Source organism: Puma concolor, chromosome B4 (genome assembly GCF_028749965.1).
Source record: "Puma concolor isolate L17-30 chromosome B4, mPumCon1.1.hap2, whole genome shotgun sequence".
NCBI classification, from domain to species: Eukaryota; Metazoa; Chordata; class Mammalia; order Carnivora; family Felidae; genus Puma; species Puma concolor.
The window spans coordinates 21338468-21365826 of record NC_141673.1 but is presented as its reverse complement, the minus strand read 5'-3'; the positions used below and the strand labels follow the sequence as shown (position 1 = coordinate 21365826).

Here is a 27359-nt window from a genome sequence, read left to right as displayed (position 1 = left end):
TGGGTTTGAATTATAAAATCTTTTATGTAAAGCTCAATAGTGATCTATATTATTAATCCATTGAATTGCATTATATACTGTTACTAAAATGTATCTGCTCCCAATTAATTTAAAGAATGTATTGACAAATATCTGTATTAACAAAGTAAAAGATTCATTGCTTTTATTTATCGAAAATGTTCTATTCTGAAAGATTTGATTTCTTATAGTTGAATCATTGTGTATCTTCTTCCTAAATGAATAACTAACATAGGAATGAAATGTCAAAGATACATGTGACTTTTTTAATGAAAACATTAAGTAGGTATTCCCATATTCCTAATTTTTTTTCATGCTTGATAACTTACTTTTCTAAGTGTTCCTTCTATACTGAAGTTAATTTGTGTAGCAAGTAGATAGCAAACCAGACAGTAATTTAATGTGACCATTCCTAATGCATTTATAGCTATTTCTGTGTGTCATAGAGGTTATGTTAAAACATCATGTACTTTGCCAAACTTAGTTCTTTAGCTTTGCTATTAAAATTTTGGTTCTATAGGGCTGTCTGGCAAAAAAATTTTGGATTGCTATTAAAAGTATAATTTTTTCCTTTTTTTTTTTTTTTTTTTTTACTTTGGAAAATAAGTACCTATGTTAACAACATCTCATTGCATAAATGGTTTTATATTTAAAGTTTCTTTGCCAGTATAGAAATTCTAGTAAAGAAAAACAGAATTTTAATTTTTAAAGGTTATTGACCAAAGCCTTTTTTTTCTAATGTGAACCTAATACCAGGGGCACCTGGCTGGCTCAGTCAGTAGCAAATGCGACTCTTGATTTTGGGGTGTGAGTTCAAACTCCATGTTGGGTATGGAGATTACTTAGAAATAATGTGAACCTAATACCACGTGTATAAGGTCACTTTTTTGACTCATTTTAGTCTTTTTCTAGGTTTTTGCTTATTCAAAATCGTGAGGTTCATGTTACATTTTTTCCATATAACATCATGCCTTCTTAAAGGTGAGGATATGCTGGTTTTGTCCAAATGACATGGGACAAAGAAGTACTTACTTTTACTTTTTAGGCCTTTCCAAAGGAGTTATGAATTATAGCTTCTTAAAACATTCCCACAGGCCCTGTGTAGCCAACCTGGTTTTATGTTCACTGAGATTAGGAAGGAGAGAAATGTTGAGTGATGTGAAAGCTAATTTTTCTTCATAAGGGGGTTCATTTGGCCAATACACATCAGCCAATAAGTATTTATTGAAATAGTTAATATTTAAATCAGATTGACCTGTGCAGCTTTGCTGAATTTTAGAAACCCACATTTCTTGTATCATTCAGTATGTCTTTAGTCACCAGTCCAATTAATTAGTATCATCATTGCTTGGTAAGAGTGTTAAAGTTAAAAGACTATCTGATCTTTGGGAGAATACTAGAATAAGAGCAAGAAACAAAAGTCTTTATTTAAATGTTTGTTTATTTTGAGAGAGAGATAGAAAACGAATGGGGGAGGGGCAGAAAGCGAGGGAGACAGGATCCCAAGAAGCCTCCACACTATCAGCACAGAGTCCAGTGTGGGGCTCAAACTCTTAAACCATGAGATCATGACCTGAGCCGAGACCAAGAATTGGACACTTAACTGTCTGAGCCATCCAGGCACCCCAAGAAACAAAAGTCTTCAAGTTTCAAGCAAGTAGAAGGCTGGAAAGTAACTTTGGAAATTCATTTTTGGAGTGATTTTTTATTTAATTTTAATTTTTTTTTTTTTTTTTAGAGAGAGCACAAAGTGGGGAGAAGGGCAGAGGGAGAGAGAGAGAGAGAGAGAGAATCATAAACACAGGGAGAAAATCTCGACTCAGTGTGGAGCCCGACTTGGGGTTCCATTCCACAACCGTGGGACCATGACCTGAGCTGAGATCAAGAGTCAGATGCTCAACCAACTGAGCCTCCCAGGTGCCTCTGGAGTGATATTTTTAAAGTGAAGTTTGATTAGAAATATTTAGGAGGCTAAAGGGGGTTCAGAAATACATTTAGGAAAGTAGAAAATGATGTACAAAAATTAGGGTGCTTAGAGGCTTGAATAGAAATGTATATGTGAACCAAATAAAAAATTTTTACCTTTAAAATTAAACTTAGAAGTTATGCTTTTTCTCCTCTCCCCACCACCAGTTATAAAGTATAAACTAAGAGGCAGAAATTCCTGAGAATGAACTAATGACTTCCTTGAGTTTTGGTTTGTTTCAGTCTCCTGTTTCTAGGTTCTTCATCGTATTTCCTTCTTGGAAAAGAGCTCTTCCCCCCCACTTTTAGCTAAATGATTTAGACATAATTTAAGATTTGCCTCTTTATAACCTATTGCTAGGTTATACAGCATAGTGCACATGTATGCTTGCTCTCATGAATTAAAGGCTGACCTTCCCTACAGAGGTCCCCTCTGGTAACAGGAGTACAGTATCTCATAAACTGCTCACTCTTGCCTATTCTTGCCCATCTTTGGAAAATGGGCATCCTTGAACGTAGCTTGTACTTCTTATCCTCAAGTTATGTCACACTTATTAATTACAATTCTGAGTGGATGTAAACATGCAACTCTTAATAGCTGCTTTTTGGAAATTGGGAGTAAAGCAAATAAAATACTTGGCCATTATTTTGATAACAGATTGTTAGTAGTTAATTTATTTCTGTCTGCTAACTACAAATGAATGTCTTTAAGTATACCAAATATTGTCTAACTCCTTCCCTGATACACAATTATGCCTCCATTTTCTTTAGTAATCCCTTCTTCTTTGCTTTGCTACAAGGAACATTCTGCTCTTATAAGGTATCTGAGATATATGTTCTTGAGCCAGTTAGTTCTCAAGCCATTTCTTGTTCTTTTCCTTATCTCATTTAGTCCCCCTTTTCCTCTGTTAGCCTCATTCAGAGTTCCCAGTTATAGTCATTTACATTGTGGCCAATATTAGTTAACAATGTTTTAAATAACTTTTTCCTGTTTCTATGAGTTATACTTGCTTAAGTTTTAGAATTTGGAAGTGCTTAAACATAAAGAAAATTAAAATCCTCTCTCAGAGATGCCCATAGTTAACATTTCCGTATCTATCCTTGAGTCTTTTTCCCTAAGCCTGTAGACAGACACATATGCATACATGTTTTAAAAACTGGGGTTACTGGGGCGCCTGGGTGGCTCAGTCGGTTGAGCGTCCGACTTCAGCTCAGGTCACGATCTCGCGGTCCGTGAGTTCGAGCCCTGCGTCGGGCTCTGGGCTGATGGCTCAGAGCCTGGAGCCTGCTTCTGATTCTGTGTCTCCCTCTCTCTCTGCTCTTCCCCCGTTCATGCTGTGTCTCTCTCTGTCTCAAAAATAAATAAACGTTAAAAAAAAAAAAATTTATAAAAACTGGGGTTACATAATAGTGTCTTATTGTATTTCTCCCCAATATTATAAAACAATCTTTTAAAATATGTTAAAGAAAATGTTTGTATTCTATTTTATGATAAGCTAAGAAATCCCTTATTTAAGAGGAATAGTTCTATGTTACTTTGTATTTAATCCTTATTGTGAAAGATAGCAAAACTTAGGTGTTCCCATTTTTTTTTTTTTAAAGATTTCAACATTTATTTATTTTTGGGACAGAGAGAGACAGCATGAACGGGCGAGGGGCAGAGAGAGAGGGAGACACAGAATTGGAAACAGGCTCCAGGCTCTGAGCCATCAGCCCAGAGCCTGATGCGGGGCTCGAACTCACTGACCGTGAGATCGTGACCTGGCTGAAGTCGGACGCTTAACCGACTGCGCCACCCAGGCGCCCCGGGGTGTTCCCATTTTTAAATAATAAATGATGAATTGATGAATTGTGTTATCATGGAAAGAAATTAGGAATGAAGACCAAGGACTGTTGTTACCATAAGCTAGTTATATGACTTTGCATGATTTTGAGTAAGGTCCTTTTTAAATTTTTTAAAAAAGTTTTATTTATTTTGAGAGAGGGAGAGAGAGAGCATAAGCAGGGGAGGGGCAGACAGAGGGAGAGAGAGAATCCAAAGCAGGCTCTGCGCTGTCAGCAGCAGAGCCCGACGCAGGGCTCAAACTCACAAACCATGAGATCATGACCTGAGCTGAAACCAAGAGTTGGACTCTGAACCGACTGAACCACCCACGCGCCCCTTGAATAAGATCTTTTGAGTCTATTTTCTCATCTGTAAAATTGAAAATTAGTGACAACTCTTCTTTCAACTAGTTGTTGAAAGGAGCAAATGATAAAACATAAATAAAAGTTTATTTCAAACTGTGTGACAAATTAGCTATGTAAATGCAAAATGTTTTTAATATGTGGGAGAAAGGATGAAGAGAGTCTTTCTCTAAGATTGAATCAGTGTATTTTCTTAATAGGAACTCTGTTTAAACATCATTCCAACCTTTGCAAATCTTATAGACTACCCATCCATGAAAAATGCTTTGATACCAAGAATTAAAAATGCATGTCTACAGACATCTTCCCTTGCTGTAAGTAATTGCATATTAATTTTTGCTTTTCTTTCACTTCTCATTGTTTTAAATCATTTTCTTATTATTAAATAACCCTTTAAAAAATGTTTATTTATTTATTTTGAGAAAGGGAGATATAGTGAGCAGGGGAGGGGCAAAGAGAGAGAGAATCCCAAGCAGCCTCTGCACTGTCAGTGTATTAACTTCAACAAACTTCATTTATCTTTTTTTAAGTTTATCTTATTTATTTTGAGAGAGAGAGCATGCGCATTCGCATGGGGGTAAGGGCAGAGAGAGAGGGAGAGAAGAAGAATTTCAAGCAGGCTCTGCACCGTCAGCATGAAGCCTGATGTGGGGCTCAAACTCAAGAACCATGAGATCATGACCGGAGCTGAAACCAAGAGTCGGATGCTCAACTGCCTGAGCCACCCAGGTGCCCCTAAATAACCCTTTTGTAATTTGTTCATATATTTCATCTTGGCTATAGGTAACCTATATAATATAGTACTATAGAAGTGAGCAATAAAAAAAAAAAAGTGAGCAATAGCTTTAGTTTTCCCTGATACATAATTTTGCACTATTACACCCCTGACCTTGCTCCTGTCCCCTAACTTTGAGTGCTTCACTAGAAAATCTGAGTAATTTTTCTTTCTTAATACTTTTCTGCTTTAATTCACAATGTATTTTGTTGGTAGTTTTGAAATAATCATGAGAGTTTAATTTGGTGTATAAGCCTATAATCATTCTGAATAGCTTCCTTTTGTAAACTGCCTTTATTTTTAGTAATCTATCTCTATATTTTTATATCCACCACTTACCTACTTTAAAAAAAAATAAGGGTACAATAAAACAATACATTAACAAGAATACAAGTGGCGGGAAATAGTTGTACTCAAAAAATCTATGCCAAAGGCAGTTGATTCCTTTGAATACAGAATTTTTAACACTTATAGTTGTTGGTCAAGGAAGTAGAATAAATAATAGTTCTCATTATCTCATATTGAGAGGCATATGTATTCTCAACCTTTTCTCTAACAGTAGATCATAAGAATTTATCCCACAAATAATTCTTTTAAGAAGTAACATTGAATATTCTCTTCAAATGGCAGCTTTAGAAAAGAGGGAGAAATGTTCTTCATTCATCTGATCAGTTCTTTATATTGTTGTTTGATAATGGTCATTAAATTTGCATTTTGTAAATATAGTTCTTTGGAGATCTCATTCATCTTTATTAGGTGAAATGTGAATTTAAATAAATATAAGCATTTGTAGCTTAATGGAATGATAGGCAAAAGCAATTTAAATGACATGATTTTACCTTATTAAAATGACATGATTTACCTAATCCATTTTAGTTTATGTTTTTTTTGGTTCTAATGGCTCTGAGATAGAAAACAATACAAAACTAGGAAAAAGTATCATTGTTTACCAAAATGAACAAGTATGAAATGAGGTCAAGAAACCTGAGTTCTTTCTTATTCTGACTCTTCTACTAACCTTCCTGTGCCACTGGGCAAGTTACTATACCCCCCTGAGTGTTTTTCTTCATCAGTATTAAAAAGACTTGAAATCCAGTTCTTTTCTCTGAAATTTTCTAATTTTTTTGATTGAATTTTCAAAATAGATGAAGTAATATACAGCTTAAAATTCCATTTTCTTTTTTTCTCTTTTTTCCTTTTGATTTATTTATTTATTTATTTTAACATTTATTCATCTTTGAGAGATAGAGACAGAGCATGAGTAGGAGAGGAGCAGAGAGAAGGAGACACAGAATCTGAAGCAGGCTCCAGGCTCTGAGCTGTCAGCACAGAGCCCAATGCAGGACCCGAACTCACTGACTGCTACATCATGACCTGGGCCGAAGTCAGACGCTTAACTGACTGAGCCACCCAGGTGCCCCTAAAATTTCATTTTCAAAATGCCTTTTAAAAATCTGGGAGTACCTCGCTGGCTCAGTTGGTAGAGTATGGATGGGACTCTTGATCTTGGAGTTGTAAATTCGAGCCCCATATTGAGTATACAGATTAAAGCAAAATAAAAAAAGCTTAAAAAAGGAAAAAGAAAAATCATTTAAGTCACACTTTTATTTTATGGTAGCATACATTTATTTTAGCATACATTTTGTCAAAGTGCATGTTCTAGTTCATTTCCAAGTATGTATGAGGTGGGAAGCATAGGTACTTAAATGATCTGTATTAATGCCTGGGGATGTTTATATCTCATTTTAAGATGGCAACTGAGCCCTCAAAGGCATGTTTACAAAGAATTATAATGAATGCATTTAGAGCAGTAACTCTGGAATGGATTTGCATTTTATATACCATGTATGGTGCTCCTGCCTTCAGAGGGGCAAATGTGAATTCCTGAATTGCATTCATGGACATAAGGTTAAAAGATTCTAACTGGGAAGTTCCTAAAATGTGAGTCATGAGTTAGAATTGTGGTTTAATACTGTTTAAATAAAGAAAAAATAAATTCTACACAGAGGTAGGTAAAATAAGAGCTCTATTTCTTCATGACTTACATGACTAATATTTTATATTAAAAATAAAAATAAAAGTAAACTAGTACGTCTAGGTTCTCTTCACACACACACACACACACACACACACACACACACGGCAATTCCTTTTAAAATACTGATTCTAAGAGCAAATTAAGACTTTAGCTATCTTTTTTTGAATTTGTAATATTCCTTATTTTTGAATTTCAGAAAACAATTGTATGTTATTTTTCAGATTTTTTTCTTTCTTGTAGAAATATGGTGTTTTTTTAACCAACTAAATTATTTTGTTTTTCTTAGTTTTTTTTTAACTGGAATTTTATTGATTTTATTCTTTTTTAAAAAATTGAAATGTAATTAATATCCAGTGTTATATTAGTTTCAGGTGTACAATATAATGATTCAACAATTCTGTACATTACATCAAATAAGTATATTCTTAATCCCCTTTATTTCACTCAATTCTCTACCCATCTCTCTTCTGGCAACCACCAGTTTTTGTTTTTGTTTTTGTTTTTTTTTTGGTTTGTCTCTTTTTTTCTCCTTGAAGTAATTATCTTAATAAATTCAAGCCAAAAAAATAGGGTGTGAAACATTTATCAAAATAGTCAAGCAAATATAGATAGAATTTTGGTGAAAGAGTTCCTAAGTATTAGGTTTTAATGTCTGTATTAAAGATATATTTAGAAATAGAAAACTTCAGGTACGGTAAAGTATAGATAATTTTCACATGTTGTTGAAATATTTAAGAATGAATTAAACCTGAGTTAGAGAAAAGTACTGGAAGGCTAGTAAACTTGATCACTTGGTAGGAGAATGTAGTCCTTTTTATAATTCAGATGTCCCCCCAAAAATATTGTTAATAAACACATATATAGTAAAGCTTCTCAAATCCTAATCACTTCATTTAAAAGGATACAAAATTGAAGTCTTTCCTTACCTCTACCTAACTAGTGTCCTGGTAAAGCAATCATAAATTCTTCCTGAAACAAGTCTAGGGGAGTTAGTAAATACATGGATTTCCTATGTTAATAAAGGATGAGAGCTTTTAAACCTCATCCTACTTTTATTCTTGAGATTTTAACATATCTACATGAAGATTAAATTTATACTTAAACATTTTGTTCTAGATTGCAAGACTTTAAGTGACTAATGCAATTTACCTCTCTTAATAGGTTCGTGTAAATTCATTAGTGTGCTTAGGAAAGATTTTGGAATACTTGGATAAGTGGTTTGTTCTTGATGATATCCTGCCCTTCTTACAACAGATTCCATCCAAGGAACCCGCAGTCCTCATGGGAATTTTAGGTAGCTGAAAACTTAATGTTATTTGATGCTACTTTATTGTTTTATAGTCACGCAAATGAATTTTCCAAATTATAAAACCTTTGTATCCTTTTTTCAAGTATATAGCATTCAGTAATTGAAGAATGATGGGATAAATACCATGATATAACTTTTCTTTGTGTTAATTTTAGCAAATTAGACATTTGGGAATCCTAGCTTCACAAATACCATGATAGCATGTAGTTTTCCCTATAAAATGATGCCAAATAAGAGAGGCAAACAAAGCTACATGACATGCTGATACCAGTCTTAATAGTAAAATTTGATAGTTATTTGGTACCCAATTTGTAAGAGGCACTGTGTTGAGTATTTTCTTTGTGTTATCGCTTGTCCTCTCCAAATTCCAATGAGATAGCTACTGTTATTTCTGTTTTACAGTACGGAAATTGAGGCTCAGGGTTGAAGTAAGTTATTCAAGATAACACAACTGAAAAGTGGTAGAGCTGGTTTTTAATTTATATATGTTTAAATCTTAACCAGTATGTTTCACTGCTAAGTGATGTGTTGATGAAGCATATTAGCTTTACAGCACATTCTGTTCTATTAGCATAATTACAAATTACTCTGTCAAGAAACTGAAATTGTTTGTAAATAGTTACAGTTTTGATAGTCCAATCTGGAAATGCTGGGGTCTGCTATACTAATGGAAACAGATATACTTGTAGTATCACAAAAACATTAGCAAGTTTAGTTTTTACTGAAGTTAAAGTTTATTAATTTTAAAGAAAAATGAAATTACTCAGCCGTGTATTTTTAACACTTACTAAAGTACTAAGGTGCCTGGTCTATAGAAAGCCCTCAGTAAATATTTGTAGGAATGGTCAGCAAGTAATTTATTGTAGACCTTTGTAGACATGGTATATGGTATGAGACTTTTGGGCTCAAATAAATTAGTCTTCCTGAAAAAGAGTTTAGCATAGTGGAAAGAGCCCTAGCTTCTGTCCTGGCTGTGTCAGTTCCTGGAATGACTTAGAAAAATTTCATCTGTCAGATGAGGGTAAAAATACATCATTAGAGGAGTTTTATGAGAATTCAGTGAGAAAATGGGCAGGGAGAAGTAATGAGCATAGTGCCTAGCAAATAAGCATTTAATAGGTGCTCAGTAAAGTTACTCTTTGAGTATATAAGTGAAATTTACATTAACATGAAAATAATAACATATGGTGTGTTCTAAAGCTATGGATTATATACAAAACACTTATAACACAAGCATTCAGAGAATGAGAAACAAATGTGCTCAGTTTACCAACTGAAGGCTTTGTGGAATAGTTGTAATACGCAGGCTCTGGAAGTTTGAGTAAATAGGTGAGACACTAGGAAAGGATTGTGTGGAGTTGAATTAAATTATTAAAGTTTTAAACATGTTAAATCTGGTTAAAGAAGTGAATAAAGGTGTAACCTATACTCACATACTTGTGAAATAGATGTCTCGAGTTTGGGTGAGAAGTCTCAAATACATATTTAGGTGTTTTCAGGAGAGAGGATCATTCTGTAACCTTACTGTTGTACTGTATAGTAAGGCTTTTAATATTATACTAATATTAAATGTGCTCTTAAGCCAAGCAAGTACAGGTTAAATATGTCATGGTTTAAACTGATGATAAAGCTGAAATCATTCTTACCCATATTTAAGAGCATCCTCATTCTAGGCACTGATAAGAAAAAATTTGTAATTAAACTGATTATCAAGAGATTTCATATAGATACAATATTTTCCTAGTATCTATGAATTTGTGGTATTGGATTATAAAATTTGTCTCATTGTTTTCTATCAGGTATTTATAAATGTACCTTTACACATAAGAAGTTGGGAATCACCAAAGAGCAGCTTGCTGGAAAAGTATTGCCTCATTTGATTCCCCTGAGTATTGAAAACAATCTTAATCTCAATCAGGTAGGAGTATTTTGTGTTTTATTCAATTTGTCCAGTTTATTGTTTTCTTGGAATTAAATAAATAAATATATTACATTTAAATGTTGCTAAAACAAGGAAAAACATGTCACAGAGTTCAATAAAGAAAGTTGTGGGTTCAAAGTAAGGAGTATGTGAGTTGGAAGGATGGATTATTGAAGGCCTCATTGGGAGATAGTAAATGACTAGAACATTGAAAGATATGTAGGATTTTGGGCTAATTCAAATTTGGGGCTGGAAAGTTGACATGAACAAATTAAAAATGAATGTGATGTGTCTGGGGTGTGTATTTCTTATTTATTGCTACATAACAAATCACCACAAACTAGATGGTTTTCATAGTTTCTGTGGGTCAGCCAAGCCAGGGCATGGATTCTCTGTTCAGAGTTTCTCACAGTGCTGCAGTCAAAGGCTGGGGCCTCATCTGAAGGCTCAAATGGGGGGAAGGACAGATCTGCTTCTAAGCTTACTTACATGGTTGTCAGGATTCAGTTCCTTTTAGGTTGTTTGACCAGGGGCCTCAGTTTCTAGCTGTGTCAGCTCTCCTTGCTTCATGGGTCTTCCAACATGGCAACTTGTTTCATCAAAATGGGAGAGAGAGTCTGCTAGAAAGATGGAAGTTACAGCATCTTATATTGTAATCAAGAAAATGACGTCCTATTACCTTTGCAAGTCAGGACCAGCAAGGTCCTGCCCACACTCAAAAATAGGGAATTACACAAAGACCTGAGCAGCAGAATGAGGAGATAATTGGGAACCAATTTAGAGTCAATCAGCAGAGAATGAATAATCCAGTTTGACTGAGAGATACCTGTAAATCAGTAGGGGAGTAATGGAAGAGAGATAAATTGAGACTAGAACAGGTAGACTTTAAATGGCTGTCTGATTTAGGTGTTTGCTTTTTGTTGTTGTGTTTGTTTTTTATTTTAATTCTAGTATAGTTAACATACAGTGTGATATATTAGTTTCAGGTGTACTTAGGTATGTGTACTTCCAAGATGTGGTAAACATTTGAGCAAAAAGGTAATGTGTTCAAACATTATTATACAATTATCTCTCTGTATACCTCTATCACTGTAGTTGTCATAGGTATTGTCTGCCTTTCCCAGAAGGCTGGTTATTATATCTTATTCTTTATTATATCCCCAGCACTTAATGCAGTGCCAGAAACAAAAATATTTATTAAATTGAGAGAAAATTTGAGTTACCGAGTAATGACAAGTCATTTTGTTTACCATAGAACTGGTGTTTAATGGAGTATGATGGAAAAATACTGGGATTAGTTGGTTACTGTTTAATAGGGAGTGTCAGAAATGGATAGGCAGGCAAGATTGGGAATTAAGTACTGAAAGTGAGTTAGAGCAATGAAGGAAACAGAAGCTGGAGTTAAGCAGGAAAGCTTTTGGCTTATAGGGGAGAGTGCCTAGGGAAAGGAATTTTGGAGTTAGGGAAATTTATAAAATTAATCAGATCTAAAATTCCCTATGAAGTGATTGGGTAAGCCTCTGAAAGTTTGTGTCCCTAAATTTCAATTTTTGGCTTGATAGTTTCTTCATATCTTGGGTGGCAGGGTTGAGGTTACAACTGGCAAAAAGGGAAACAATGAATAATATTGAGGAAAAATAGGATGATGATAATGCCTAAGATAATCCAGCTTTTGGTCATTTCTGTTCTTAGTTCTCATATATATGATCTAGCATGTTTTTAAATATTCCCAAATGCTTATATCAGGATATATAATTTCATATGAAATGTGGTATTTGTTTTCTTCAGCTTTATGGTTGATATTTTTAGGGACCTATTTTCATCAACAGAATACTTTGATTCATATCTTCTGGTATTTCGAGATAGTTAACATGGGTGTGGTCTGCTTTCCTATTCATTTCTTGGACAGGGTTCCTGATTTAAGAGTGCCCTCAGGGCACCTGGGTGGCTCAGTCAGCTAAGCATCCAACTTCTGCTCAGGTCATGATCTCACAGCTCTTGAGTTCAAGCTCCACATCAAGATATCTGCTATCAGCGCAGTGCCTGCTTTGGTTCCTGTCTTCCTCTCTTTCTGTCCCTCCCCAGCATGTGCTTTCTCTCTGTATCAAAAATAAAAACATAAAAAAGAAAAAAAAGAAAAAAGAAAAAAAAAGAAAGAGTGCCCTCTTCTGTAAATTCTGACTTAAAATAATCTAAGTGTATTTTGCATTATGTGAGAAAGATAATGTGATTTAGGAAAGTACATTTTTTGCATTTGATTATAAAATAGCAAATACCAAGCAACAGTCAAAACACATCACAACTTATGTTGAGTAGGGGTTCCAAAGACCACCTTTGGATTCATTGATTCACTAGGAGTCCTCAACAGGCCTCAGCATATAGTTGTACTCGTGGCTATGGTTTTTATGGCAAAAGGGTATAAAGCAAAATCAGCAAAGGGAGAAGGCTTATAGGGCAATGTCTGGAGGAAACGAGATTCAAGCTTCCAGAGTCATCTCCTCAATGTACTTATTTTCCCTGGTAATGAGTTGTGACAGTACATGTGAAGTGTTGTAGCTCCCTCTGCCTGTCATGTACTCAAATTCCAGACTCCCAGAAGAAAAGCAGATGCTTAGCATAAAACATAGTCTTTGTTTAGTTTAGTGAGCCACTGTCATCAATAAATGGTGGGAACCCTCGTAAAATCTGAGTTTCTGGACACCGGCCAATGGCCAACCTTGCAAGCAGGCCTTTTCAAAGATGGAAGTTCAGGCCTACTATGTTAATTCTTCTGCACCAACTACATACAACAATATAGATGAATCTCACAAACAGATGTTGAGCCAGTGAAGCCAGACACAGAAGAAGATCTACCTAATGATTCTATATAAAGTACAAAAAACAGTCAAAACTACACTGCCAGAGGTCAGACTAGTGTTTACTCAGAGGGTAAGGTGGTGGGAAGTACCGAGAAGGGGGCACAAGGAAGCCTGTGGGGTGCTGCTAATGTTCTTTTTCTGCATTCAGTTTGTGAATTTTTTGATATGAGCACCTATATGTATACTTTTCTGCTACTATGTTTTACTTCATTGCAAAGTAAAAAGAAAACTAATCAGCAGAGAGTCTGTCAAAGTAAACCGCTAAGAAAATAATGCCTTTTGTTAACTCTCATGGTAAGACAAAGGATGAACAGATGGTTGAGCATGGTGAGAAGCAGGGTCATGTAGAAACTAGTACAAGCTCTGGAGACAGACTTTTATGAATTCCAATCCTGCCATATGTTATTTAGTATCTCATACTAAGTTGCTTTGTCTCTCACTAAGCCAGAAGTTCCTCATTTATAAGATAGAGATATTAATAAACCTATTTTGAGGAGCACCCAGCACAAAAATAGAAGATTTGGGAGGGGAAGAACACAGTTTCTGGATTCTTCCTGTAATGTATGGTATTATTCAAATAAATTGTTCATGATGATCGGAGGCACTCTAAGAATCATCATTTAACCAAAGCCTGAACCACATTATGGCATGGTATTAGATATACTTTAGGAACTTCAATTATTTGAAAGTTAAACTAAATACATTTAATATTTCTTTGTAGAAAGCAGATTTGTTTTAGCCAAACATGTCATTTTTGTAGCAATCTGAATAAACTAATTTTTTTTATTATGTATTTTTTTTTCAGTATACGAAGTTTATTGTCAAATTGGTTTCCATACAACACCCAGTGCTTATCCCAAAAGGTGTCCTCCTCAATACCCATCACCCACCCTCTCCTCCCTCCCACCCCCCATCAACCCTCAGTTTGTTCTCAGTTTTTAAGAGTCTCTTATGCTTTGGCTCTCTTCCACTCTAACCTCTTTTTTTTTTTTTTTCCTTCCCCTCCCCCATGGGTTTCTGTTAAGTTTCTCAGGATCCACATAAGAGTGAAACCATATGGTATCTGTCTTTCTCTGTATGGCTTATTTCACTTAGCATAACACTCTCCAGTTCCATCCATCTTACTACAAAGGGCCATATTTCATTCTTTCTCATTGCCACATAGTACTCCATTGTGTATATAAACCACAATTTCTTTATCCATTCATCAGTTGATGGACATTTAGGCTTTTTCCATAATTTGGCTATTGTTGAGAGTGCTACTATAGACATTGGGGTACAAATGCCCCTATGCATCAGCACTCCTGTGTCCCTTGGATAAATTCCTAGCAGTGCTATTGCTGGGTCATAGGGTAGGTCTATTTTTAATTTTTTGAGGAACCTCCACACTGTTTTCCAGAGTGGCTGCACCATTTGCATTCCCACCAACAGTGCAAGAGGGTTCCCGTTTCTCCACATCCTCGCCAGCATCTATAGTCTCCTGATTTGTTCATTTTGGCCACTCTGACTGGCGTGAGGTGATGTCTGATGTGGTTTTGATTTGTATTTCCCTGATGAGGAGCGACGTTAAGCATCTTTTCATGTGCCTGTTGGCCATCCGGATGTCTTCTTTAGAGAGGTGTCTATTCATGTTTTCTGCCCATTTCTTCACTGGGTTATTTGTTTTTCGGGTGTGGAGTTTGGTGAGTTCTTTATAGATTTTGGATACTAGCCCTTTGTCTGATATGTCATTGCAAATATCTTTTCCCATTCCGTTGGTTGCCTTTTAGCTTTGTTGGTTGTTTCCTTTGCTGTGCAGAAGCTTTTTATCTTCATAAGGTCCCAGTAGTTCATTTTTGCTTTTAATTCCCTTGCCTTTGGGGATGTGTCGAGTAAGAGATTGCTACGGCTGAGGTCAGAGAGGTCTTTTCCTGCTTTCTCCTCTAGGGTTTTGATGGTTTCCTGTCTCACATTCAGGTCCTTTATCCATTTTGAGTTTATTTTTGTGAATGGTGTGAGAAAGTGGTCTAGTTTCAAATCTGCATGTTGCTGTCCAGTTCTCCCAGCACCATTTGTTAAAGAGACTGTCTTTTTTCCATTGGATGTTCTTTCCTGCTTTGTCAAAGATGAGTTGGCCATACGTTTGCGGGTCTAGTTCTGGGGTTTCTATTCTATTCCATTGGTCTATGTGTCTGTTTTTGTGCCAATACCATGCTGTCTTGATGATGACAGCTTTGTAGTAGAGGCTAAAGTCTGGGATTGTGATGCCTCCTACTTTGGTCTTCTTCTTCAGAATTACTTTGCCTATTTGGGGCCTTTTGTGGTTCCATATGAATTTTAGGATTGCTTGCTCTAGTTTCGAGAAGAATGCTGGTGCAATTTTGATTGGGATTGCATTGAATGTGTAGATAGCTTTGGGTAGTATTGACATTTTGACAATATTTATTCTTCCAATCCATGAGCACGGAATGTTTTTCCATTTCTTTGTATCTTCTTCAATTTCCTTCATAAGCTTTCTATAGTTTTCAGCATACAGATCTTGTACATCTTTGGTTAGATTTATTCCTAGGTATTTTATGCTTCTTGGTGCAATTGTGAATGGGATCAGTTTCTTTATTTGTCTTTCTGTTGCTTCATTATTAGTGTATAAGAATGCAATTGATTTCTGTACATTGATTTTGTATCCTGCAACTTTGCTAAATTCATGTATCGGTTCTAGCAGATTTCTGGTGGAGTCTGTCGGATTTTCCATGCATAATATCATGTCATCTGCAAAAAGTGAAAGCTTGACTTCATCTTTGCCAATGTTGATGCCTTTGATTTCCTTTTGTTGTCTGATTGCTGATGCTAGAACTTCCAACACTATGTGAAACAACAGCGGTGAGAGTGGGCATCCCTGTTGTGTTCCTGATCTCAGGGAAAAAGCTCTCAGTTTTTCCCCATTGAGGATGATGTTAGCTGTGGGCTTTTCATAACTGGCTTTTATGATGTTTAAGTATGTTCCTTCTATCCCGACTTTCTCGAGGGTTTTTATTAAGAAAGGTTGCTGAATTCTGTCAAAGGCCTTTTCTGCATCGATTGACAGGATCATATGGTTCTTCTCTTTTCTTTTATTAATGTGATGTATCATATTGATTGATTTGCGAATGTTGAACCAGCCCTGTATCCCAGGAATGAATCCCACTTGATCATGGTGAATAATTCTTTATATGCTGTTGAATTCGATTTGCTAGTATCTTATTGAGAATTTTTGCATCCATATTCCTCAGGGATATTGGCCTGTAGTTCTCTTTTTTTACTGGGTCTCTGGTTTAGGAATCAAAGTAATACTGGCTTCATAGAATGAGTCTGGAAGTTTTCCTTCGCTTTCTATTTCTTGGAATAGCTTGAGAAGGATAGGTATTATCTCTGCTTTAAACATCTGGTAGAACTCCCCTGGGAAGCCATCTGGTCCTGGACTCTTATTTGTTGGGAGATTTTTGATGACTGATTCAATTTCTTCGCTGGTGATGGGTCTGTTCAAGCTTTCTATTTCCTCCTTCCACGTTTTGGAAGTGTGTGGGTGTTTAGGAATTTGTCCATTTCTTCCAGGTTGTCCAGTTTGTTGGCATATAATTTTTCATAGTATTCCCTGATAATTGCTTGTATCTCTGAGGGATTGGTTGTAATAATTCCATTTTCATTCATGATTTTATCTATTTGGGTCATCTCCTTTTTCTTTTTGAGAAGCCTGGCTAGAGGTTTATCAATTTTGTTTATTTTTTCAAAAAACCAACTCTTGTTTTCGTTGATCTGCTCTGCAGTTTTTTTAGATTCTATATTGTTTATTTCTGCTCTGATCTTTATTATTTATCTTCTTCTGCTGGGTTTAGGCTGTCTTTGCTGTTCTGCTTCTATTTCCTTTAGGTGTGCTGTTAGATTTTGTATGTGGGATTTTTCTTGTTTCTTGAGATAGGCCTGGATTGCAATGTATTTTCCTCTCAGGACTGCCTTTGCTGCATCCCAAAGCATTTGGATTGTTGTATTTTCATTTTCGTTTGTTTCCATATATTTTTAAATTTCTTCTCTTAATTGCCTGGTTGACCCATTCATTCTTTAGTAGGGTGTTCTTTAACCTCCATGCTTTTGGAGGTTTTCCAGACTTTTTCCTGTGGTGGATTTCAAGCTTCATAGCATTGTGGTCTGAAAGTATGCATGGTATGATTTCAATTCTTGTATACTTATGAAGGGCTGTTTTGTGACCCAGTATGTGATCTATCTTGGAGAATGTTCCATGTACACTCGAGAAGAAAGTATATGCTATTGCTTTGGGATGCAGAGTTCTAAATATATCTGTCAAGTCCATCTGATCCAATGTAGCATTCAGGGCCCTTGTTTCTTTATTGACCGTGTGTCTAGATGATCTATCCATTTCTGTAAGTGGAGTGTTAAAGTCCCCTGCAATTACCACATTCTTATCAATAAGGTTGCTTATGTTTGTGAGTAATTGTTTTATATATTTGGGGGCTCCTGTATTCGGCACATAGACATTTATAATTGTCTTCCTGATGGGATAGACCCTGTGATTATTATAGAATGCCCTTCTTCATCTCTTGTTACAGCCTTTAATTTAAAGTCTAGTTTGTCTGATATAAGTATGGCTATTCCAGCTTTCTTTTGACTTCAGTGGCATGATAAATAGTTCTCCATCCCCTCACTCTCAATCTGAAGGTGTCCTCAGGTCTAAAATGAGTCTCTTGAAGACAGCAAATAGATGGGTCTTGTTTTTTTATCCATTCTGATACCCTGTGTCTTTTGGTTAGCGCATTTAGTCCATTTACATTCAGTGTTATTGTAGAAAGATATGGGTTTAGAGTCATTGAGATGTCCATAGGTTTCATGCTTGTAGCGATGTCTCTGGTACTTTGTCTCACAGGATCCCCCTTAGGGTCTCTTGTAGGGCTGGTTTAGTGGTGACGAATTCCTTCAGTGTTTGTTTGTTTGGGAAGACCTTTATCTCTCCTTCTATTCTAAATGACAGACTTGCTGGATAAAGGATTCTTGGCTGCATATTTTTTCTGTTTAGCACACTGAAGATCTCGTGCCAATTCTTTCTGGCCTGCCAAGTTTCAAAAGAGAGATCTGTCACTAGTCTTATAGGTCTCCCTTTATATGTTAGAGCATGTTTATCTCTAGCTGTTTTCAGAATTTTCTCTTTATCCTTGTATTTTGCCAGTTTCACTGTGATATGTCGTGCAGAAGATCGATTCAAGTTATGTCTGAAGGGAGTTCTCTGTGCCTCTTGGATTTCAATGCCGTTTTCCTTCCCCAGATCCGGGAAGTTCTCAGCTATTATTTCTTCAAATACACCTTCAGCACCTTTCCCTCTCTCTTCCTCCTCTGGAATACCAATTATGCATATATTATTTCTCTTTAGTGCATCACTTAGTTCTCTAATTTTCCCCTCATACTCCTGGATTTTTTTTACCTCTCTTTTTCTCAGCTTCCTCTTTTTCCATAATTTTATCTTCTTGTTCACATATTCTCTCCTCTGCCTCTTCAATCCGAGCCGTAGTTGTCTCCATTTTATTTTGCAATTCATTGCAGCATTTTTTAGCTCCTCCTGGCTGTTCCTTAGTCCCTTCATCTCTGTAGGAAGAGATTCTCTGCTGTCCTTTATACTGTTTTCAAGCCCAGCGATTAATTTTATGACTATTATTCTAAATTCACTTTCTGTTGTTTAAATCATTTTTGATCAGTTCATTAGCTGTTGTTATTTCCTGGATGTTTTTCTGAGGGGAATTCTTCCATTTCGTCATTTTGGATAGTCCCTGGAGTGGTGTGGGACTGCGGGGCACTTCCCTTGTGCTGTCTTGAATAACTTGCGTTGGTGGGCGGGGCCGCAGTCAGACCTGATGTCTGCCCCCAGCCCACCGCTGGGGCCACAGTCAGACTGGTGTGTGCCTTCTCTTCCCCTCTCCTAGGGGCGGGATTCACTGTGGGGTGGTGTGGCCCGTCTGGGCTACTTGCACACTGCCAGGCTTGTGGTGCTGGGGATCTGGCGTATTAGCTGGGGTGGATCGGCAAGGTGCACTGGGGCGGGAGGGGCAGGCTCAGCTCGCTTTTCCTTCGGAGATCCACTTCGGGAGGGGCCCTGCGGCACCGGGAGGGAGTCAGACCCGCCGGAGGGATGGATCCTCAGAAGCACAGCTTTGGGTGTTTGCGCGGTGCCAGCAAGTTCCTTGGCAGCAACTGGTTCCCTTTGGGATTTTGGCTGGGGGACGGGCGAGGGAGATGGTGCTGGCGAGCGCCTTTGTTCCCCGCCAAGCTGAGCTCTGTCTTCCGGGGCTCAACAACTGTCCCTCCCGTTGTCCTCCAGCCCTCCCATTCTCTGAGCAGAGCTGTTAGCTTATAACCTTCCAGATGTCAAGTCCCGCTTGCTGTCGGAACACACTCTGTCTGGCCCCTCCGCTTTTGCAAGCCAGACTTGGGGCTCTGCTTGGCTGGCGGGCCGCCCCTCCGTCCTTGCTCCCTCCCGCCAGTCCGTGGAGCGTGCACCGCCTTTCCTCCCTTCCTACCCTCTTCCGTGGGCCTCTCGTCTGCACTTGGCTCCGGAGACTCCATTCTGCTAGTCTTCTGGCGGTTTTCTGGGTTATTTAGGCAGGTGTAGGTGGAATAAGTGATCAGCAGGACGCGCGGTGAGCCCAGCATCCTCCTATGCCGCCATCTTCCCAGGATCCTCCAATAAACTAATTTTTTAATGCACTATTAAGTGGGTTGTTTCCAGATATGCACAAATTCAGATGGTCACTTCTGGATTATTCTAGGAAAGTCAATATGTAATAACTGGAGGGGGTAAATTTATAAGACCCTTGAATAATAGCTGTTAGACAACTCAGGCTAGAAAACCCATTGAGATATGTTTTCTGGAAGTTAGAAAGCCTCATCAACCTTACCACCATCATACAGAGATATTGTAAAAGCTTGCTGTGATTGCTGAGTTTAAATATACTATTTTTGTGACATCCGTACTCTGAGTGGGTCGTATACTGGTAAAAATGAGAGTATTATGATTAACTTGTTAAATTCTCTTATTACATTACATTTGCTGCTAACTTGAAACATTGTAACTGTATCACTTTCTTATTACACCAGTTCAATTCTTTCATTTCCGTCATAAAAGAGATGCTTAACAGATTGGAGTCTGAACATAAGACTAAACTGGAACAACTTCAAATAATGCAAGAACAGCAGAAGTAAGTAGGTTGCATATGAATTGTACATGGCCCAACAGTGACACTAAAGTGACCTCATAATTGATTTTCTGGAATAAGGACCCAAAAAATTGATGGATTCCTGTTTTTTTAAATGAAGTTTATTATTTTGATTCCAGTATAGTTAACATACAGTGTTATATTAGTTTCAGGTGTACAGTATAGTCATTCAAAAATTCTATACATTATTACTCAGTGCTCATTATTAATCCCTTTCACCTATTCTACACATCCCCCCATTCATCTCCCCTCAGGTAACCATCAGTTTGTTCTGCATAGTAAAAAATTGATGGATTTCAATATGATCACTTGTAAAACATTTAAAAATTTTCCAACATGTTAAGTTGAACTGAGTTAAAATAGAATATTGTGGAAAATCCAGTGTCATTTCTGAGTGCAAAAGTGTAATATGATAATCGTAAGATTTTCTATATGTAAAGAAAATTCTACTGCTGAGAAAGTCTCTTGTCAGCATTAGCTACTAGTGTTGTAAATTCAGAGTGCTAATGATGAAGAGCACCGCTTACAAATATTTTTCAAATCTATGAAACCCTAGTATTTTGATCTCACCCTTTTTCTTTTCTCTGATTCCAGAAACATTTATAGAGCATTCATTTCATATTTAATACCACAACATGCACTTCCGTTTCTTTAAGGGAGGATTTTCCAAATTATTTGCAAAATCCTAGTTTTCAAAGAAAGAAGGGAAAGATAAAATTACTCACTGGAGAATGCCGGTTTATTAAAATAAAATCACTATATTTGTTTCCCAGAAAAAAAACACGTGATTTTAAGATGGCTGTTGAATCCTGAGCCAAAAGACATCAGATACTCACTAAAATTTATACCAATTATGAGCAAGGTCCCCACGTATAAAATTTTTTAGGTTCTGCCCCAGAGTGAGATGAAGGCTTAAGGAAGCAAATACACCAGGTGTAGGATGACTTGAAATAGCCCTTTGTACGCTCTAAATATTCTATTCTCTAAATATTCAATGACGTAGATATTTATGTCATTTCGTGGGTTGACTGTATTAACACAGGAACCCTGAAAAATAATTTTTAAAAATTTATAAGAGAAAATTTTAATATCTAGTATTTGTACTTGAGGTGTAAACGAACTCTTCTTTTTTCTTTTTCTCATCTAAATCTTGCCTGGTTTTCAAGGCATGGATCTGGCCCATCACAGTGATTGTAGTGCTTATTATTAGAATCAGGTTCTGAATTTAATCACATCAAGTCCTACATATCATACCTTGTCTCTCAGTGATCTATAAGCTTTCTGACAGTAAGAATCATGCTTGCCTGATTTTATGAGACTGAGTAAATTCTCCAGTAAATTTTGAATATTGAATTAAAAAAAAAAAAGACTTGTTATGCAAATGTTACTGTTTTTGAGCAAGCAGACATTAATTGTAGCAAATAATGAAAAAGAGTATGACTGTCCTGAAAGAAGTTTGTTTAGGTTACAATAACCCCCATGTGGAAGAACCATTTTTTGTATGAGTATTTTAAAAATAAGCATTTCTTTTCATTGCTTTGTCATAATTCAATTTTCCTGCAGATCTTTGGATATAGGAAATCAAATGAATGCTTCTGAGGAGATGAAAGTTACAAATGTTGGATCTCAGGTAAGACATTTAGATTATTTTAATTTTTGTAAAAAGAGTTTGACAGTGTGCTTCATTTGAGAGGCTTTTGCCCTTTAAGCAGTAATATCACAATTTTTTGATGTCATTCAGGTGGTTTGACATTTTTCTTTTCAGCATATTGACAAAGTCTTTAACAACATTGGAGCAGACTTTCTTACTGGCGGTGAATCAGAAAATAAAGAGGATGGGTTACAGAATAAACATAAAAGAGTAAGTTTCTTCACTTACTCCTGTAGTGTACTTATTTATATTATAGGACTTCCTATAAATTATAGATTTTGTTGGGAAATACTGTTCAGCATCTTAACAAGAAACATTTTTTAATATTTTTATGAAATTTAAAAATTATCATGGGAACATGACCTGATTCACATTGAGAATATACAGACTTGAGAATTTTAACTTCTTTTATTACTCAGCCTCCCACATGGTAACTTCTAGATTGCCTGCCTCCTTTGTCCTTTCTGCTGGACTTTGCCAGTCCTACCTCTTGATAAATGTTACTGTGTCTTGACTCTGCTTCTGATTTTGAATAATAAATTATAAAATGATACTTTCCAATTGAAATATTTGTTAATATTCAATATAATATGTTAATTTTGAATTTCTCCTGGGGGCAACTTTTCTTCTATTCATTTGACAAAAACAAGTACCTATATGTGTAAAGCCAAGGAGCTACCAGGCATGGTTTACAAAATTTTAAGAGAACATACTGTGAGTTTATAGTTTAGCAAAGTTGATAAAGCAAAAAGACAAATGTCAAATTTGATGCAGACCTTTAGCAGTGAAAGACACTGTTTATGTTTTCCTTAGCTTTTTGGTGAGTTCTTAAAATATTTTTGGAGTGAGATAGGGTTGAACAGGAATCTCCCAATTTTATAAGATGAAGTCATCAAGTCATATTCTCCTTGTCTGGAAAAAAGTCATTTTGATGAATGGTTTAAAAAAATTTTTTTTTCAACGTTTATTTATTTTTGGGACAGAGAGAGACAGAGCATGAACGGGGGAGGGGCAGAGAGAGAGGGAGACACAGAATCGGAAACAGGCTCCAGGCTCTGAGCCATCAGCCCAGAGCCTGACGCGGGGCTCGAACTCACGGACCGCGAGATCGTGACCTGGCTGAAGTCGGACGCTTAACCGACTGCGCCACCCAGGCGCCCCAGATGAATGGTTTTAAAACAATAACTGTTTTCATACTGGAACTATTTTAGCAGAGATTTTGTGAGTTTCTACTTAAAGTAAAAGCTTATAATAATTCAAAATATAATGTACCTGTGGCAATCACTACAGGAGTAATTTGCAAATTATTTGCTATTGTCAAACATACTAAGACATACCTTACAAAAAAAGAAGTCTTCTGTTTTATAAGTGGAATTATGAAATTGCTCATTGATATATATATATATATACTTTTTTTTTTTTCTGAGGCATCACTTACACTTGAAGAAAAACAAAAATTAGCAAAAGAACAGGAGCAAGCACAGAAGTTGAAAAGCCAGCAGCCTCTTAAACCCCAAGTACACACACCTGTTGCTCCAGTCAAACAGGTCAGAATTGATTTCTCTTGCAGAATTTCAAGCATACTTACTTTCAGGTTATACTTGTGTATAATTTCAAGTGCACGATACTTAAGGAGTATATAACTTAGTCTACCTATTAGTGTTTGTCTAAAAATATATTTCTAAGAAATTTCAATAATGCAGTTTCTAAGAACTATGGGCATAAAGGATTTTCCAGCCACTCCTCAATAGCCTGCCCTAATGTATAATATTTTGAGATAGTGTTTGTTACCAAACAAACAGAACGCTAGATAAATACCAATAAAGAGAAGGCAGTAATATTCTTAAAAAATATTAGGTTTCATAGTACTGATTAACTCTGTTCACCTTGAAATGATCAGTAATATTATGTTCAGGCATTTATATATTTTTGACCAAAAAGTAATTTTTAATTTTTGGTGTTTCAGTTATAGCCAGGTCTGTAATTTGATTTAGGAATACTTACCACTATGTCCTGACCAGTATTTATTTCTTATTATGTACCAGACACTGTCCTAGGTGGTAGTGCTATGGCAGGGCTTAAGGTTCTTGCTGGTAGAGAGTTCAAACTCATACAGACTGCAGAAATAACTTTATCTTAAAAGCTTTCTTTAAATTATTTTTTGTTACCTCTTTTTTTGTGAAAAAAAAATTTTTATGTTTACTTTTGAGAGAGACAGAGTACGAATGAGGGAGGGGCACAGAGAGAGGGAGATAGAGAATCCAAAGCAGGCTCCAGGCCCTGACCTGTCAGCACAGAGCCTCATGTGGGGCTTGAACTCATGAATGGTGGGGTCATGACCAGAGCCAAAGTTGGACGCCCAGATGACTGAGCCACCCAGGCACCCCTTTTTCGTTACCTCCTAATCACTAAAATTCTTCTTCAGAGAAAAATCTTTATGGGCCAAGAGGCAAAATCAAAAATATTTTGTAGGTATTTACGTAAGAGAGAAAACAAATTTCTACAAAATTGTGATGCAATTCAAAATATAAAAATTAAATAGAGTATCATTTTTGCAATGCAGATCTAATGAGAAGAAGGAATTTCTATTTTGGGAAGTGGTGGGCGGAGCCAGCATTTTATTTAATTGGAATTCAAAGTTAGTGTTCCCTGTCATCAAATTGATTGCAAATGTTTATCTGTAAAAGTATGTGGCAGGCTGGATTTCGCCTGTGAGCTGTGGTTTGCCAACTTGGTATAGACTGTTGAGCTTAATTTGGAGTTGTCATTTATAGTACAACCTGTCAAAGTTACTGATTGTAAAGAATTTGGCAATCTTGGAGGTAAAGTAATTCCCTCATATTTTTCAGACTAAGGACTTGACAGACACATTGATGGATAACATGTCATCTTTGACCAGCCTTTCTGTTAGTACCCCTAAAATTTCTGCTTCAAGTACCTTCACTTCTGTTCCTTCTATGGGCCTTGGCATGATGTTTTCTACACCAGTTGATAACACCAAGAGAAATTTGACCAACGGCCTAAATGCTAACATGGGCTTTCAGACTTCAGGATTCAACATGCCGGTTAATACAAACCAGAACTTATTCAGTAGTCCAAGCACACCCGGAGTGACCAAGATGACACTGGGAACACCTTCCACTTTGCCAAACTTCAGTGCTGTGAGTGTTCCTCCTGCTGGTGCGAAGCAGACTCAACAAAGACCCACAGATATGTCTGCTCTTAATAATCTCTTTGGCCCTCAGAAACCCAAAGTTAGCATGAACCAGTTATCACAACAGAAACCAAATCAGTGGCTTAATCAATTTGTACCTCCGCAAGCGTCTCCAGGTATGGGCAGTTCAGTAATGGGAACACCAATGAACATGATGGGACAGTCTGCCTTTGGTATGCAGGCTAATCCTTTCTTTAGCCCGCAGAACTTTGCACAGCCACCAACTACAATGACCAATAGCAGTTCAGCTAGCAATGATTTAAAAGATCTTTTTGGGTGAGGTGTCTTGCTCTGTTTTTGAAGGATTACTTCAATTTTAATCATGGGTAAGCGAATTTACATCTTTGTATAGTTGGCTTGGAGGAACTACTTCTGTGGGAAAGTGAATGGTTCCATGACAGAAAACACCTTGTTTCCATGCCAGCATAGTAATTGTATGGACTCGTAACAGTTGAGTTTTTTAAAGCATTGAGGAATTTTTTCCTCTTACCACCTCCTCTTCCAAGTTTTTAAAAGACCCAACCCTTACCAATCTCTAAGAGAAAAAAGACACCTGAGTATCTTGAATAGCAGAATTTTTTAATCAAATGTTTGTTTATTTTAGCTTGTAAATCTTGGGTTATTTAAGAAATTTTGAGTTGATGGTTAATGCAAGTTTCATATGTTAAATACTACATGGTACACAGTCTGCTTTCACAAGTCATTAGTCTTTAATGTGTGAAAAATCCTGATGCTCTATTGATTTGTTTGCATTTAGTATGACTGAAGGAGATAATGATAAACATAATGAAAAGGATCAGGTCACTTGCTTTTTCCAATCTTATTTACTTCACAGATGAACTAATGTTCAACACAAAAGACTGAACAAATACTACAAAATTTAACTTAATGTTGATTTCATTGGTTCAAACTAAAGGCATTATTAACCATCTTAAATGCAAACTAATCATTGTAAATTATATTTTAGCATGGTCTGCCTCAAATACTAATGTATTTTTCTGCATTTACTTGGATATATTTAGAATCACTTTCTTTCCTACTGTATGACAGATAGAAGAATATGTACTGATTTGTACAGATATTTGACAAAGCCCTCTGATGTGATTTCCCTGACTCTTGCCTTCATATTTCATTTTGAATTCAAACTTCTGAGGTTGTAGCACATATGAATTGCATTTTCAAAAGGATATTTGTAAGAAACTATATTTAATGAGTAAACTTTTGAGATTTCTGCTGTATCGTTTCAAATGTAATAAACTTTACTTCTCTAAAAATGAGCGGTTGTATCTTCTCGCTACCAACAGATTAACTTTCAGTTTACCATGATAAAGTCTGACCTCATCAATTACTGCAACTAAAGTTTAATTGTGTTCTAGAAATTTTAGGAAACTTTTGTTTGAACATTTTTATGTCCACAATTAGCTATTGTTAGCAAACAAAAAAAAATTCTTCTAATAGGAAATCTGCTTTATTTTTAAAGTCTTTCTCTGATATTTTTCTTTGATGTGCTGATTATTCAACCACAGAGCCTTATGCTGTAAATGTTATTTGTATTTTGTTTAAATTATATTCCACCATTATGTGATAACTTCAAAATGATCTTTCAGAGAACTATATATGCATTATAGTTGCTGCCATAGAGTTTGTGGTTTTTAATTCTCTGAAACCAGCAATCATTTAAAGTAAATCACATGAAGTTTAGTGTGCTGATACCAAGCTTATTCATTGAAATACACACACACACACACACACACACACACACACACACACACACACAAAATATATACATTGAATGTACAGTTCTTGATTATAAAATGTTATTTGTTGATAATATTGCTGGCAGTATTCAGTAAGGGGGTACTTTAAAAAATAAAAGGTCAGCTTTACATCTGGTTTCTGTATGAGGTGTACTTTGTTACTGCATGGTTTTATAAAAAAGATTCACAGGAATGTTGAAGAAATTTATCCAAGAAATGAAAGGCACTAGGAAGATCAAATGTTTTTGTCAAATACGTTCACACTCTGACCAGATTACTGGTCTTATTTGTAACACAATATTAATATTTCTCTTGAGGAAAGTTTACATATGGAATAAAATTAATGTTGAAGAATTTTCCTTAGTAACAATTTTGTAGTAACTGTTTATTAGGAAATTGCTTTTTATTTTGTAAAATAACTTGATGTCAGTGTT

The 27359-nt window shown here is 36.2% G+C and overlaps 1 protein-coding gene across 3 annotated transcripts in view; it reads left to right on the top strand.

Moving 5' to 3' along the window:
• Nucleotides 1-26878, top strand: part of SCYL2 (SCY1 like pseudokinase 2) — a 69005-nt gene extending 42127 nt beyond the window's left edge. For all 3 annotated transcript variants that reach the window (XM_086712558.1, XM_086712560.1, XM_086712561.1), the window contains 8 exons: nt 4371-4484; nt 8145-8277; nt 10092-10210; nt 20185-20285; nt 21867-21933; nt 22069-22164; nt 23382-23501; nt 24804-26878. In XM_086712558.1, the coding sequence (XP_086568684.1) occupies nt 4371-4484; nt 8145-8277; nt 10092-10210; nt 20185-20285; nt 21867-21933; nt 22069-22164; nt 23382-23501; nt 24804-25448 (1395 nt within the window). In that variant the 3' untranslated portion in view covers nt 25449-26878. The remainder of the gene's footprint in view (nt 1-4370; nt 4485-8144; nt 8278-10091; nt 10211-20184; nt 20286-21866; nt 21934-22068; nt 22165-23381; nt 23502-24803) is intronic.
• Nucleotides 26879-27359: the final 481 nt, after the last annotated feature.